At 40.1% G+C, this 16,810-nt stretch overlaps 1 protein-coding gene across 1 annotated transcript in view; it reads right to left on the bottom strand.

The window, feature by feature from the left end:
• Positions 1 to 2,611: 2,611 nt before the first annotated feature.
• Positions 2,612 to 16,810, bottom strand: part of WDR64 (WD repeat domain 64) — a 77,970-nt gene continuing 63,771 nt past the window's right edge. Inside the window, exons 23-28 of the mRNA XM_075204794.1 lie at positions 8,782 to 8,891; positions 8,511 to 8,699; positions 8,067 to 8,166; positions 6,078 to 6,146; positions 5,720 to 5,815; positions 2,612 to 2,683 (exon numbers count right to left, since the gene is read on the bottom strand). Of these exons, the coding sequence (XP_075060895.1) occupies positions 2,612 to 2,683; positions 5,720 to 5,815; positions 6,078 to 6,146; positions 8,067 to 8,166; positions 8,511 to 8,699; positions 8,782 to 8,891 (636 nt within the window). The remainder of the gene's footprint in view (positions 2,684 to 5,719; positions 5,816 to 6,077; positions 6,147 to 8,066; positions 8,167 to 8,510; positions 8,700 to 8,781; positions 8,892 to 16,810) is intronic.

Genomic DNA, 16,810 nt, shown 5'->3' on the forward strand with positions numbered 1-16,810 from the left:
AGGAACATAGTTCATACTTGCCAACTTCTTATAGTTGGTGTCCGGGAGCTGCCAGGGGGAGGTTGGCGTGCGGGGTTCAGAAAATCGTTTAAAATAAGGCATTTGGTCATTACATCACGGGGGCGGGGCCAAATGCCCCGATTCCCTGAGAATCGCAGCATTTTAGATCTAATTCTGCCCACTTCCTAGTGAAGTGGGCAGATGCGGGAGACTGCCATACTCTCCCGGGAGTCCGGGAGCCCCACCGGAATCCGTTAGTGTCCCGGACATTCCGGGAGAGTTGGCAAGTATGACATAGTTGTCGATTTTATAGATCAAAATAAGTCCAGTCCTGGTTCCTGTATATGTAGCCCTGAACATTATGATGATTTTATTTGAGAATTAGATTATTTTTTTTATCAGCATGTGCTTGAGAAAATATCTATACAGAATAGGCCTGATTCATTAAGGAAAGTAAAGCAAAAAAAATGAGTAACTTTGGGCCTTGGCAAAACCATGTTGCATTGGAGGTGGAGGTAAATTTAAAATGTGAGGACAGATTTATAATTGGTGTAAAGCATGTCCTAGATCAACCTGTAGTGTAAAATTAAAGCTATCAAATATTTGTATCCTACATGTAAAAACAGCCCGTATTTTCCTTATGTGCAAAATAATAAACTCATTTGCACCCCTTGTATTGTAACATGGTTTTGCCAAGGTTTAAAGTTACTAATTTTTGCTTTCCTTTGCTTAATGAATTAGGTCCATTATCTCCAAATCACACTAAAGACCATCAAGTAGGGCAAAAAAATGATTAAACTCCATGTGGAATGAATTGTTGCACAATGAAAATTAGAGATGGTCACTGACCTTCGTGTTTTGGTTTTGGTTTTGGCAAAACCGCCCTTACGTGTTTTGGTTTCGGTTTTGTTTGGTTTTGTTTTGCTATTTTTGAAAAAAAAAAATTGGTCTAAAATAACCTATTTTAGTGCTCCACCAGTTTCTTGGATAAGTGAGGTAATTGTAAAGCTAATAAATTATGAAAAAAAACAGTTTAATCCCTGGTAGGTCGTCCTTAATTCTAACACTTGCCTGCAAATTATACAGGTAAACCTGGTTGTCTTCCCCCTCCATCTTTGACTATTGGCAATGTAGCCATCGTCTTTGGGTGTATATTACACCCTCCACTTTTAGTTAAATAGAAAAAAATCAGCCTGCATTGACTGTACGTTAAATAGAAATGGACAAAGGCAGTTTGGTATCTGTCTGCATCAGACCCCCTCTCCACTAGGAGTAAAATAGAAAACTATTCAGCCGTTATAGACTGTAGAATATAAATAGAAATTGAGAAAGGCAGTTTGGTATCTGTCTGCATCATACTCATCAACATCCTCATTAGCGCCCTCGTCACCTACACAAATCTCCCCCTCATCCTCTTCTAATTCCAAAGTGGCATCCTCAATTGGTGTATCACTGGCTACACTCGTGCTGTTCAGGCACACATCAGCAGAACTGCTGAAAGGGCCCTTCTTTATGGGTACACCAACAGAATGCTCACGATTACACATACCACTGGTGGATGGACTCTCCACAGGGATTGGTGTCATTTCTGATTCTGAGCATACATTATTATCCTCTAATGCCTTATTGTTTTCTTGCAGCTCGGCTTTCACGCGTAACAGTAGTTGTGCACCACTTTTAGACTCCAAATTACTTGGTCTTGCTTGGTCAAGAGTGACCATACAAGAAGAAGGCTCAGTAACATTTCTTGATCTGCCACTAATAAAGAAAGGTGAAGGCCTAATTCTTTCCTTACCACTGTGTGTGTAGAATGGCATGTTGGCAGTTTTTTTTTTATCGTCAGTTAACTTTTCCTCAGTTACAGTTCTTTTTCACTTCAACACTGTAAATTTTGTTTTTGTGTGTGTCTTTTCCCTGATTTAAAAAGACTATGTGCTTTTACATAGGCTTTACCAGATGATGTACTGGGAACACTACCATCAGGACTGGTGCCAGCACCTGCTTGCTGATCCTGCTTATATGTGGACTGGTTTGTCCCAGAGAACAGTTACTACTTTTTTTTGCCTTACTTTCCTTAATGACTCAGGCAAGTGTCCATGCTAAACAGTGACACTTTAGTTTGTCATATGTCCAAGTGCAGAAATATAATGTGCAAGTTTTTATTGGACGGTGGACCCAGCTTGAGCAGCCATAAAATTGGAACTCTGAGTAATACATTATCGATAGTAATACTACTTTTTTATACAACCAACAGACCAAAAATAAAGCTAGCAACATTCAGTGTCTATCAGGTATTTGAAAAAAGTACAGTTATTATTAACAGTGTATTTTGATAGAGATGTGTTGATCATCTCTTATAGGTCTGTACATGCTGCATTTCCATGCTTCCCTGCCACAGTAAAAATTTGTGGTATCTCGCTTCAAGTTGCAAAATTGTTAAGTGGATTGAAATGAAAAATAAATTCTTTGCATTCTTTATTGGCTTAGCTACATAACAGTTAATCGGCAAATGGGTAATATCATAATCACATGTTTATATTGTAGCACGTTATGCTAAAATTCCAGCCCCATAGATGTAGATACTGATGAGCAGAATATTCTAATGTTTAACTTAAATTGGAGGAAGTCGTAATCCTGAGGTCATTGTGATTTTTGAATTTGTCCGTAAATATGGATTTGATGCCTAAAGGAAGTGAAAAATTAATAAAATTATGACAAAAGTGTATTATGAAACATCTAAGAAATGAAATGGTTAAACACAGCATGCTTCTAAAGTGTTGGAAAGTTACACAGGATTGGATTAAAGAGATACAAAAAACAGAACATAAATATTTCCCTGAGTGTCAGAACCAGGGGCAGGCTGGGCTGGGGACAGGGGGCATTTGACCCCCCCTGGTTCAATGGGCCACCAGCATTCTTTGTCCTTTAAAATAAGCTTCTGAGTTGAGTCTTGTCCCCCGGGCTGAACGTTGCCAGCCCTCCCCTGGTCAGAACTGCATCAGCGAATACTGTGGAGGTCATTTACAAAGCACAAAACAGCAGCTCCAAAGAGTAAATGCAGCTTTGGGCCCACCATGTGTCCAGTGGTGTTTGATGGCATCTTCAACTCTTGGCAGTGTAGCGCTGGGCTGTAATATCCGAGCCCAGCACTCAGTGTCGGACTGGCCTGCCGGGGAGCCGGGGTATCCCCCGGGAGGCCCTGTTGCCTGATAACCCCGCCCTCTTTGTTGGTGAGGCAGAGCAGAGAATTACCGAGTTGCGGTCAGTCTACATATGAAACGGAGACTGTCAAACTAATCCCTGCCTACAGCCAGCACGTGAGAACACTTCCTGCTCCTGAGACAGAAAGAGGCAGAAATGCTTCACAGTGACACAGATCTCAGATTACTCCTTCTGCTGTAGTTGCAGGCGTCCTGTAGTCATAAAGTTGCCATCCTAACTGCAGTGTGAGTCCGTGTAATCAGTAAGTAATAAATCGTGCAAACTTCTCTAGAGCTCTCCACTGTGTGACCTCGGAGGGAGGGAGATAAATTAGAATGGCTTCATTGCAATATACGTCTTCAGTGCCTCTATAAAAGGATCCTATTGCAGCTGACCAATGAATGGATTCCTAATAAACTAGTAACCAAATTCACTGTTTATATCATGTTCCATGTTTATTTGTTTTCAATCAATTGTGGGACTCTATTCCCTATAGAAGCATATCTTAATCAGAATAAAACACATTCAGACAGTTAGGTCCTTATAGGATTGCATCTGCTATATGCTTTAATATTAATGTTTTGCTTTTGTCCTTTGTAGTGGCATTGGATTATTATTGAGTGTACATTTTGTGGGTAGATCATTTTTTAGAGTCCTGTTTTTATTTGCCAGTGTCTAGAGTGTAATTAGATTTATGTAATATTTTAAATGTGCATATATTTTTATGCTAATAATTTTGTGGTCTCCATAGTGCTTCATGGATATATTAATTTTTAGTCTATACCCTTATATTGTGGTTTTCATATGATGAATGGTTGATCTCTAGTACTGTAGTATAGCATTTGTTTTCTGTGTACACTATGAGGGGAGAGAACACTAACCACAAAGAATGGACAGCACACAAATAGCTGATGATGATTGATTGTATTCAATTCATCCCTCCCCTTTCCCTGTCTCCCCTGTTTCACACAGTGCCCTCCATGCTGCATTTGCTCCCCTTCACTTACTTTCCTATTGACTTCTTTCTTCTCTTCTGTCTTTTCCTTCGCGGCTCCTCACTGCAAATGTCCTCTTTTTCTTTATGGACCATACTAAGGTGCTATACGTTGTCCTCCATGGCCTGACCCCATCCCCTTTAATGACTGACCACAACCCCTCTTACAGTTGGCCACACCCCATTGTAGTGGGCCCCTACCGCTGCATTTCCCCCGGTGGGCCCTTCATGTCCCAGTCCGACACTGCCAGCACTGCTCTCCCAGCCCATTACCAACATGAAGGAGCAGAGGTAGGTAACTTCACAGGTAAAAAGCATCCGGCTGCTGCCTCTCCATGTCAGGGGCTGACGTATAGTGAGAGAGCACAGCTGTGCATATAGAAACATTGCAACACATAATGTCGCTCATTTAGTGTTTAAGGTGCCCCCAAAACCCTGGTGCCCTAGGCGACCCCCTAGCTTTACCTAGTAGTAGCACTGGCCATATGTGTGCTTCAATTTGCACAAAGACACCTACATTTTCACAGATAGAAGGGTGGACTTGGGTAGGGTAAACATGTGTCTGGTGAAGTGTGGAGTAGATGCACCAGTGCACCTCAGTTTGTGGAGCAGTACAGAAATGAAATTTTGCAGGGTCACATTATTTAAATGACATAAAGGGGTGGGAAGTGTGGATTTTAAGGGGCGTGCACAGCCATTCCCACTTTTTAAAAAGAAGTTGAATTCTGCACCAGCACAGGGCTGGCGGAGATCTGGTCTCGTCCGATAGTTTTACTAAAAACAAATAAAATGTAAAAATGCATGAAAGAACAGACAGCATCAGGGCTGGATTAAAGGAATGGAGGCCCCTGGGACAAGAGGGCCTCCATTCCCCTGTGAGGCCCCCCTTGTGAGCAGCCCGCAACCTCCCCGAGCGCTTACCTCCTACTCCTGTCATTGTAGTCCTTCCGCAGTGCACTGTAAGCTCCTTACTGAGGAGATCTTGTGAGAGTGAGACTCATAGTCTCACTCTCACAAGATCTTCTCGATAAGGAGATTACTGAGCGCCGGGGAAGGACTACAGTGACAGGCTCAGCAGCGTTGATCAAACCCACAGTTTAGTAAATATACCCCTTAGTCTATTCTATAGACCTTTTCACTTGAAATTATATGGTATGGTGGGTTATTTGGGAACTGCTGTATTTGCTTTTATTTTATCATGATTTTATTTTATGTATAACAAACTTTCTGGTGATCTTCTCATGAATATGAGCTTTTTTATTCAAATCTCTATTTTATGGAAATCATTTCATTTTGTCATTTATGCACAATCAGAGTTATTTACTAACAAAGTGCAAATATGTAACCGAATGCAACCAGAAATTTTTTTTTTTCTATCAAAGCTAATTGGTTGGTATTCATTTGCATTTTTGTAATATTCTCTCTCCTTTCTAAGTCAATTTGTAAGTATAAGAATTATATGTACATTTGCATCTATAGAAGCATAGGGATTTCACTTACACACTATAAGCATGTAATTCATACCTTGGAGCTGATAGATGTTGTGGATGCAATGCTGTGATTGGACTCTTGACTCAGTAGCAGGTATGAAGGTACGATACCAAACCTTATACTTTGAACCTGCACACAACAAAGAGTTTCGAAAGCAATTAAAAAACGCTGCTATGATTATGTATACACATACCATATATATATATATACACATTTCTCTCTCTCCCTCTATATATATATATATATATATATATATATATATACACATTATATATATATATATATATATATATATATATATATATATATACACTTATTTTCCCTATGATGGTTTAACGTTTTCCATAGATCATATAACAAACAGCACAGGTAATTTACTTGTTGAACTTACATTATGTATTGGCATTTCTGTGAACACTCCACTACTTTGTCTTTCCAGTGGTTTTGGTCTTCTTTTGACCTGTTCCACAAAATATAGAGATAAACAGTAAGACTGTAAAATGACAGCTGTTAATGTCCTTTAAACACTGCAGTAGTTTGAGGAAACCCTGCCACCGGCAAGTAAAAGTTACTCCTGCTCCATCTTTCAGAGCTATATGGGATCTGCCAGAATGGAGGATTTGGGCAGTACAGGTAAGTACGATTTTTATTTTATTGATTTCATCTAAATACAACAACAACTAGATATTTAGAATTTGGTGGAGTTCTATTTAATGGCCAGTTCGACCTTATCTTATCTTGGGATGTTACCTCCAAAATTCACTAGCAATTAACAAATTCTGTTAAATTTTTAAAGCACTGGCACTGATATTGCCATTAATATTTTTCTCACATGTGCCACAAAAAGTAAATTACAGCGCACTCCCCATAGCCAAGTCTGAGGCAACACACTGTACCTGATCTCTGAAACATATTCTGCCCAATTTGTCATCTCCTGGCATGAAGGTAGCTGGAGAGTACCAATATAAGCACTATGGGGCTGATTCCTTAAGGAAATTAAGGCAAAAAAGGAGTACATTTTCTGGACAAACCATGTTACAATGCAAGGGGTGCAAATTAGTTTATTATTTTGCACATAAGGAAAATACTGGCTGTTTTTTCATGTAGCACACAAATACTTATTTTTACACTGAAATTGATCTAGGACATGCCCTTCCCAACTATAAATCTGCCATCACATTTTAAACTTACCTCTCCTTCCAATGCAACATGGTTTTGCCAAGGTACAAAGTTACCCCTTTTTTTGCTTTATTCTTCCTAATGATTTAGGCCCAACAACGAAAACACGACAGGAACACACCAGAGGTCTATTCCCCAACAGACGGCTAATACTGATACCTTGAAACACAGACCTCAAACAGTGGCGACTAATGAAGAAGCCGGCAGGCAGTGATGACATCACTTTCCAGGTGCACACTATGTTTCCTGCTGTTAACCTGGTAATTTAAGGAGGCACCACCTGTACAATGTACTAGGCTTTTTAAACAACATTGTAAAGGCGGCACCTCCTTAAATTACCAGGTTAACAGCAGGAAATATCGTGTGCACCTGGAAAGTGATGTCATCGCTGTCTGCCGGCTTCTTCATTTATCGCCACTGTTTGAGGTCTGTGTTCGAAGGTGTCAGTATTAACAGTCTGTCGGGGGAATACACCATCGGTGTATTCCTGTCACGCTATCCATTGTAGGTGTTACCATTATCGTTAAAAGATACCCAACCCCCCTATATATGTATAACATGGGCTGTCCCCATACACAGAAAGCAACAGTCTGGGCTTCCAATTGTGTGGCCAGAATCATCTGTTTCAATACAATTTTAGTAACATAATAGTTGCCAAAGTAGGGCATCAACATTGCATTAGTTCATTATGCTGCTATGACCTCATCTTTAAGGATTACCCAGCAGGCGTAAGGACACCATTGCCTGAAAAATCAGTGAAAAACAAAACCACTCTATAGAAATATTTTATTCTTTTCCCCTTTTATATGATGATAATGTCCCTATCCTGTCCAACTGAAGGGGTTCACTAGCATAACCCAAAGATATATAGAATTATATACATATTTGAATCTACTACAATAATCAGAATGGTAGAATTTATGAAAAAAGTTTATATTATTTCTTAATTGATTTACCCTATGTAATCCAAATGAATTAAGAATGGTTATTTAAGATGTTAATAAAGGAAACTCTTATCTAAAAAGAAAGGCTGATATAAAATTCACTTGGATAATCAATCTAAGGAATCTATTCTTTTTTGTTTAACTTATAGCAAAACCATGTCAAACAAACACTGACATTGCATGAGTCACTATTGTATAAAATTCCATTAGTCATGAATGAGTTCAATTAAAAATAAACCGTCAGTATAAAAACATACCTTGCGAGATGACAAGCATCGGAAATATTTCACTCCCAAACTTAGTTCTGATGGAATCTGTTCTTTTACCTCTGGATCCACATTTATTATTGATTTAAAACTGGAGAAATGTTAGATAATAAATAAAATAGCAAAGAACATCAGAATTAGTATGACAAAATATTATTATATTGTATTTTTATGTTTATATTGTATGTTTTTAGGAAAACAACCACCCATACCAAGACAAGGACAGAACTACAAACAGTTCTTTAGCTCTTTTATTTAGTGTAAGTTATATGAGTGTAAAAACTCCAGTGCTGAAACAGAAAGTTATAGCCATACACCCATATTTGTAATCCATTATGGATATATTATTTATGTATATAATATTCTAAAAATACCAAGTTATAGTGTTGTCCATTGAAACGTCTTTCTATACAGCACAACTTGAAAAGTACTTACTTATCCCTGTCATAGATAAGAGGTATTTCATGATTCTTCTTTCCCAGTCGTATATTTTGGTATAATTTTGGCTGCACTGGTAGCTCAGTTATATCACAGGGTAGAAAGGAGTCATAAGGATCTGTCAATATGTAAGCTCTACTTTGTCCAAAGTAACCAATGTAGTTTCCATTTGAAGCGTACCAAAGTCTACAAATAAAAAACATAGTTAATCTTTGCCAAAAGCATATGTATTAGTAATAAACATAGGCTGTAACAGAAGATTAACTACCTAATGGATCCATCATTAGAAGCCGATACCACAACATTTTTACTCTCCTCATAAAACAAGCTTATGATTTTCAGAGTATGGGCCCTCCAATAAAGTTGTTGATTTAATGCCTAGAAGAGATAAGCTAATAATTGTTAGTTAGAATTTAGATAAATGTTTTTACCGCTGTAAAATCTATTGTTAGAAATGGCTAGGCTTCTACTTTGCGCACATGTTGAAATGTGGTAGTTTACATTTACAAGTAAAAGTTGTCATGAGAATTTTTGTTGCAAAGTTTAAGGCTTAAAGAGCAATAACTCCTTCCCTGACGAAGCAACAAGCGAAACATGTTGGAAGTACTGCTGTACCTCATCCTGCTATCCTTCTAAACAAAAGAACTGCTTGAGGACCAGCTCCCTACACACCGCCGCATGCGCAGTATCCACTCAGCCGCAGTATCCGTCCCCGTCTGGTAAATACAGGATCCAGCTGTATTTACAAGACGGGGACGGCTCCTTCTTGAAAAACAGAACAAACATCCAGCCCTGTATGGGGTAAGTCTGCCCATCAAACAGCAGCTCGTTATCTTTGGCTGAAGTTTGGATTCACATGTCCCAATTCATCAGCGCTTTAGCTGACGCTTTGCAGCCAATTACTGGGACATTTTAATTGTATGCCTGCATGAACTATAGCGGTGTTTGGACTCCCAATATCTGGAATTGTCAGTATTACTGCAGCTCTGGGAGCCTCCACAGCAGCCTGTTTGTGGATAAAGACTCTACATATTTACATTTATTTGGGAGACGGACGTTAACCCAATAATGCTTATCTGCACAATTAACATTGGTCTCACTCTGATACAACTTTATGCTGAACCGCTATATATTTACTCACTCTTTTGATATATATTATACAGTGAGAAATGGATGTCTTTAGGCAATAGCCAGGTACTACATACAATGTATCTGATTACTAATGTATGCTTTATGACATGTTTGCATATTATCCATTTACATTGTATAAACAAGGTTGCAACCTATTGAAATGTATTAACATTTGTTATATCTGCCACTGAGCAATAAAAGATTTAACATGTACAATAATACTTATTCCAGGATTGCGCCAAGGGGACACTCCTCCACTTTAAAGAGCAATAAGCCCACCACTTGACATTGTTATATATCAAAGGGTATTACTGTTACTGTAATACAGAACTGAAACATACTGGTAGCTTAATTGGCTTCTGACAAAATTGACCCTAGTTTGTGTGTGTGTGTTGTGTGTGGTAGATTTTAAAGCTCCAATGGGGCACGGACTTTGGTTATTGATTTGACATATTGTCACTATAGAGCAACATAATATGATTGGCGTTATAAACATTTGCAATAATTATATTATTAAATATGAAATAACTGAAGTAAATGCTCTCTTTCACTTATGTGCAGCAGGTTGCCATATTATCAGGGCCATCCTTTCCATTGGGCACGATGGGCAGGTGCCCGGGGGCCCCACAGGCAAGGGGGCCCCATAGGCATGGCTCTTAATGAGAATAAATAATCCTGCAAAAGAAAAAAACCTGCAAAAAAAACCTCCAAGGGTCACTGAGCAAGTACATCTATCTATCTCTATCTCTATATATCTATATCTATATCTGTATACATCTATATATCTATATCTATACCTTGGGGCCCCAGTGCACTGCTTTGCCCAGGGGCCCATAATGTTGTTAAGATGGCCCTGCATATTATGAGAAGACACAAAGTACTTACAGCTTGGCAGACCTGTTTTGCAGACACACTCTCTGTGGATTGGTGGATTTACAGGGGCAGTAATTTCCCAGGAACTCAGATACAGTAACTGGAGTCTTACTTTTTATTATCTGGACAATATCTTAAAAATGTGAGAGAAGTTGTAGTTGACTAATGAAGTGGGGAGGAGATACTTTACTCTTTAACAGAGCTTCAGTGGATTGTCAGAGTTACACTCAACATTGTATTCTGAAGATCAATTTTTGGGGGGGTTTAGAAATATTTTCAGTCTAACATCTTATCAACAGCATTCTGCAATTCCAGACATGTTTAGCTAAAAAATAAATCAGTTTTTTATTGGTTACATTAACAAAAGAAAATATTTTCAGTGTACAAATATGCAGATTTTTGCATAAAATGATAAGGTGTGCTCATGTAACAATACATTCAGAATTGTAAATTGCATCAGTGATGCACATTTATTAACACAAATAGGTGGCTAGCAGTAAATAATCTAAAACTATTATAGATGTGATAGTGAAGTACATTGTTGAAGCTGGTGTGTTTATGCAGAAAATGAGTGGTTTTACAAGAAAATTGCACATTGATATATAAATGGGTGGAACTAGTAAGCTAATGGGAGTGGCTAACATAGTAAGGTGCTCATGTGCAGCAGGCATCCATCAGGACTTGTCTCGTGTACCAAAATAAGAATTTATGTTTAAGAATACAATTCAACCCTAATTTTCAAATTACACAATAAAACCTCCCTCCCTCCAACCAGAAGAATGGCAATGATCTGATGCCCAGAACCCCTGCCGTTCTCAGAATCCTCATCATCTCTGTGCTATTTTGAATTGGGAGCCCTGAACTGATGCAACCAGTGCCGTAACTAGACATTTTAGTGCCCTGGGCGAGACAGGGCACCGGCGCCACCATCTGAGGGGGAGTGACATTTGACAAGTGGGTGTGGCCAACCTAATGTGTTTTTTTTTTCAAGGAAGATAGAGAGAGAGAGAGAGAGAGAGACTTTTACCTTTGCAGTGGAACGCATGTGCGTTCCACTGACAGGAAGTTCGGCATTTGGAATGCAAGTCTGCATTCCAAATGCCGAACTTCCCGTTGCGTTCCACTGCGGAGGTAAATGGCTGTAGATACAGAGCCAGGTAGCGGGCGGAAGCTGTGCCCCCTTAGGCTTGCGCCCTGGGCGATGGCACCACCCGCACATGCCCAGTTATGACTCTGGATGCAACTTCAATCAGCTCTCTGAACATAATAAACATTGGCATTGGAAAATTGAATTAAAAATTCTCCTACAACTTACAGCAGGATAACTGACCATTACAGAGGCACAGATGGGCTTAGTATTCAGCCAACAAATCCATAAGGCATATCAAGTTTGATTCATTTGTATCTTTGACTGCACTCATTCTCTTCTTGACCCTCTGCAATTGGGCTTCTGCCCTCTGCACTCCAGCGAAACTGCCCTCACTAAAGTACTAAAGTGATGAATGTTCTATTGTTCAGTTGAAGGTTCACTTCTCCTTAATCATAGTCATTTATCTCTCTGCTGCTTTCAATACGGTCGACCATCCTCTTCTCCTTGACACCCTTCACTCCCTTGGCCTTCACAACACTGTTCTCTCCTGGTTCACTTCCTTCAGTGTTTCTACTGCTGACACAAGCTCTCATACCCTTCGACCAGTGGCGGATCCAGGGGGGGTGATCGGGGCATTCGCCCCCCCTAGCAGCAAAAAGCTAGGTCCCAGCCGCCGATTAAAACGGGAGGGGCGGGGCTAAGTGTGAGCGGGGGGGTGGGGCTAAATGTGGGCCAGCCAATCAGAGTGGTCCCAGCCGGCGACCACAATGAGAGGGGGCGTGGCCAATCGCGGGCGGAAGGCGGGGTTAATGCAGGCCAGCCAATCAGAGCAAAGGAGGGGCATGATTATGCAAAATTGCCCCCCCTAAAAATAAAGTCTAGATCCGCCCCTGCCTTCGACTATATGATGGGGTTCCTCAAGGCTCTATTCTTGGATTGTTTCTCTCTCTCTATACCTCTACTCTTAGTCAACTAAAGCCTTCCTTTGCCCTCCACTATCAGCTCTATTTTGATGGCACACAAATCTATCTCTCCTACCCTGACTTCTCTCCTTCTATTTTATCCTGTGCATCCAATTGCTTGTCTGTCATCTCCACCTGGTGTGCCAATGCTACTCAAAGCTCAACATGTCCACAACGGAGCTAATTTTTTCCCCTCTACTACTGTCACTAACCCTTCTTTGGTCTTCCTCACGGATGACATCATACTTTTCTCTGCTCCATGAGCCTGCTGTCTTGGTGTCATCATTGACTCTGTCCTCAGCTGCCCTCTACACATCCAGTCCCTTGAGCTGCGTTGTCACCTCCTCATTTGAAACATTGTCAGAATATGGCCCTTTCTCACTCAGGATGTTACCAAAACCCTTCTCATATCTCTCGCCTTAGCTAAGCCAACCTTCTGCTATCTGGGCTCCCCGACCTTTCCTTTCCCTCTAAAATCTGTCTTAAATACTGCGGCAAGACTGATCTTTCACTCTCACGGCTCCACATCTGCTGTCCCAAATAGCAGATCTCTACACTGTTTTTCCATTACCACCATAATTCATTTCAAGCTGCTCACCCTCACCTTTAAATCATTCTCCTTCATACATTTCTGAACTCATCACAAGATACACTCCCTGTCACCCTCATTGATCTGCCTAACACCTACACTTTTCCTTCTCTCTGATAACTATCTCTCACAACCACCTCCAAGACTTTTACCATGCTGCTCTCACTTATGGAACTTCCTACCCCACCCGACTCTCCCCCAATCATCAATCTTTCAAGCAAAACTTCACTGTAGTGTATGCTACCTCCACCTGATACTACTCCCTCTGCATTTTTTCAGCCCCTAGCTACTACTTTCTCTGCTTCTCCCTCTCCCTCTAGACTGGAAGCTTTCATGAGCAGGAATCTAAAAACCAAACCGAATATCCCATGCTCTTATTCTCAATATTACAAGTCAGCTCATTATAGAGGGGATGTGTCACCATCCTCAAAAGTATACACAAATTATAGACAAGCAAAAAGCGGCAAGTAATAAGTTTAATGTATAGTAACTAAAAAATATGTATATAATATATGATATGGTAGAATGATACAAAAAAGTTCCCAACTGCATGAAAAAAATAATAATTTATTAATAATAACTAGTTATGACATAGATGATCTCATGACCTAACCATATACATACAACAAAAACTAAATAACAATGAAAAAAATATGAGTACAGATTAAATGAGAAATTATAAAACAATGTTAAAACACAGTATCCACAGCTGCATAGTTAATGAGCTGAGAGCATTATATAAGCAAATAAAGCTAGAAAGGAGTTGAGTGGTCAGCTCACCTCATTACTTAGATTTTGTTCTGTAACACAATGAGAGATATAGAAAGTATTTAATGGAGCACCTCGCTCCCCGTGAGGATATTTATAGCGAAATAGGTGATACAATATGCAGAACCAGGCTGGTATTAATAACACAACATTTGTCATATTATAAAACCTATGGAACACAGCATGATACAGTGGCGGATCCAGGGGGGGGGGCGATCGGGGCGATCGCCCCCCCTAGCAGGGGCTTGCTGCCGGCGGCTGCACACTGTGCAGGTCCATTCGGCAGTGATAATGTGCTGCCCGGCTGCTCTGATTGTGTTTTAAACACAATCAGAGCAGCGGGACAGCACATTATCACTGCCGAACGGACCTGCACATACTGCGCCGGCAGCCTTAGAAGCTAGAAAGGGGGCGTGGCTTAAATCCCCCCCCCCCCCCCCCACCCCCCTACATCGCCCGGGGTAGAAAAAATTTATAGATCCGCCCCTGGCATGGTAACACATTCTACACACAATGGTAGTTAAATCACTGATTATTGTGTGCAATAATGTTGCAGAATACTGCCACACACACTGCTGCCAGCTTATACTGTTGCCATACAACTGTATGGCAGGAGGAGGATTTCTTATCCCTCACACAATGATTGAAAGGACCCCCTGGTGACATGTGCTTAACTGAACAATGGCAAGTTCTCTGACCTATTCAAAAAAGTATGTTGTACTGGCCATCTGATCTCATTATCATGGTCAATTCCCTACTCCCAGTGATACATTGTATTAACATGTAGAGTATTCAATCGCCATGTTGAGACATATCACCCACCTGGTATAATTTAAACATTCTTTTTAAAAATATACATCATACACCTGATAAATGTTCCTGATGGAATATAAGCAGGCACATGGTACCAACTAACGAAATGCCAATCACATGTAGGTCAAGGTTCATGACAGGGTTGTTTAGCTCTTGCTGTCCTCACACATACATAGATAAGTGATGTCTGTATGTGTTTATACTGTACCACATTATTGCATATTTACATGTAAATACTAGGGATGTGCACCGGCCACTTTTGGTGTCTCGTGTTTTGTGTGTTGGATTCGGATTTGCTTGAGGTTTTGGGTTCGGATTTGTTTTGCAAAACACCTGACGAAAGGTTTTGGTTCGGATTTAAGGATTTGGATTCGGATTTTTTTTTAAAAAAACAAAAAGTGTTAAAAACAAGTTTTTGGATTTATTTTCACTCCTACGCTATTATTAACCTCAATAACATTCAATAACATTCATTTCCACTAATTCCCAGTCTATTCTGAACATCTCACACCTCACAATATTGTTTTTAGTCCAAAACGTTTCACCGAGGTAGCTTTCTGGACTGCATAGTGCAGTGGTCCCGGTACACAATTTGGTACCGGGGCCACAATACCTCCGCCTTCAAATGGTCTGAATTACACTGCACAGCTGCCTGCTCCTACATCCTCTGCAGCATATACAGGGTGTAGTTCGAGCGTGTCAATACCTCTTGTTTTCGACGATGACAGGTCATTTTCATTAATTTATGATTTGGCAGCAACAGTCAACGTTGTTTAATATCTGACACGCCTCTGTCTGGACTGCATAGTGGAGTGGCCCCGGTACCCAATTTGGTACCGGGGCCACAATACCTCCTCCAACTTTCAAGTGTAGTGTTTATAATTTATAAAAACTACAGTAGTTATAGCACGTCAATAACTCTTGTTTTAGATGACCATGGTACAGAGCATTCATCATTGAGATCCCATCAAGTATGTGAAAGACAGACAAGGTCGAAGTGTTATTTGTTGACTTTGTTAACCCAAAAATTGTCGCTGTTGCAAATATTCGTGCAATGAAGAGTGACTTTTTCTATTAAAGGCTCAAGCTTTCAAGTGTAGTGTTTATAACTTATAAACACCACAGTAGTTCAAGCACGTCAATACCTCTTGTTTTAGACGACCATGGTACAGAGCATTCATCATTGAGATCCCATCAAGTATGTGAAAGACAGACAGGGTCAAAGTGTTATTTGTTGACTTTGTTAACCCAAAAATTGTCGCTGTTGCAAATATTCGTGCAATGAAGAGTGACTTTTTCTATTAAAGGCTCAAGCTTTCAAGTGTAGTGTTTCTAACTTATAATCACCACAGTAGTTCAAGCACGTCAATAGCTCTTGTTTTAGACGACCATGGTACAGAGCATTCATCATTGAGATCCCATCAAGTATGTGAAAGACAGACAGGGTCAAAGTGTTATTTGTTAACTTTGTTAACCCAAAAATTGTCGCTGTTGCAAATATTCGTGCAATAAAGAGTGACTTTTTCTATTAAAGGCTCAAGCTTTCAAGTGTAGTGTTTCTAACTTATAATCACCACAGTAGTTCAAGCACGTCAATATCTCTTGTTTTTGATTGTGACAGGGCATTTTACTTTTGGTTTAATTTGTTGAATTTGTTTTAATTTTGTTTTACTTTGTGCTCATGGCAAACGACTGTTGAATGGTCACATAATGGCAATAAAAGAGTTGCAAGATGGAATTGTCCTTGGGCCCTCTACCCCCCCTTATGTTGTTGAAATAGGACATGCACACTTTAACAAACCAATCATTTCAGCGACAGGGCCTACCAAACAACTGTGCCTGAAATGATTAGTTTGTTTGGGCCCCCACACCAAAAAAGCTATTCATCTCTCCCTGTACAAAATAAACAGGTTCTACTGAGGCAAGATGTCGTCCTCATCCTCAACCTCTGATTCCTCTCCCCCTACAGTGTGTACTTCCTCCTCCTCACACATTATCAATTCGTCCCCGCTGGACTCCACAACCACAGGTCCCTCTGTACTATCTGGAGGGCAGTGCTGTACTTGATTGA

This window comes from Mixophyes fleayi, chromosome 1, assembly GCF_038048845.1.
Source record: "Mixophyes fleayi isolate aMixFle1 chromosome 1, aMixFle1.hap1, whole genome shotgun sequence".
NCBI classification, from domain to species: domain Eukaryota; kingdom Metazoa; phylum Chordata; class Amphibia; order Anura; family Limnodynastidae; genus Mixophyes; species Mixophyes fleayi.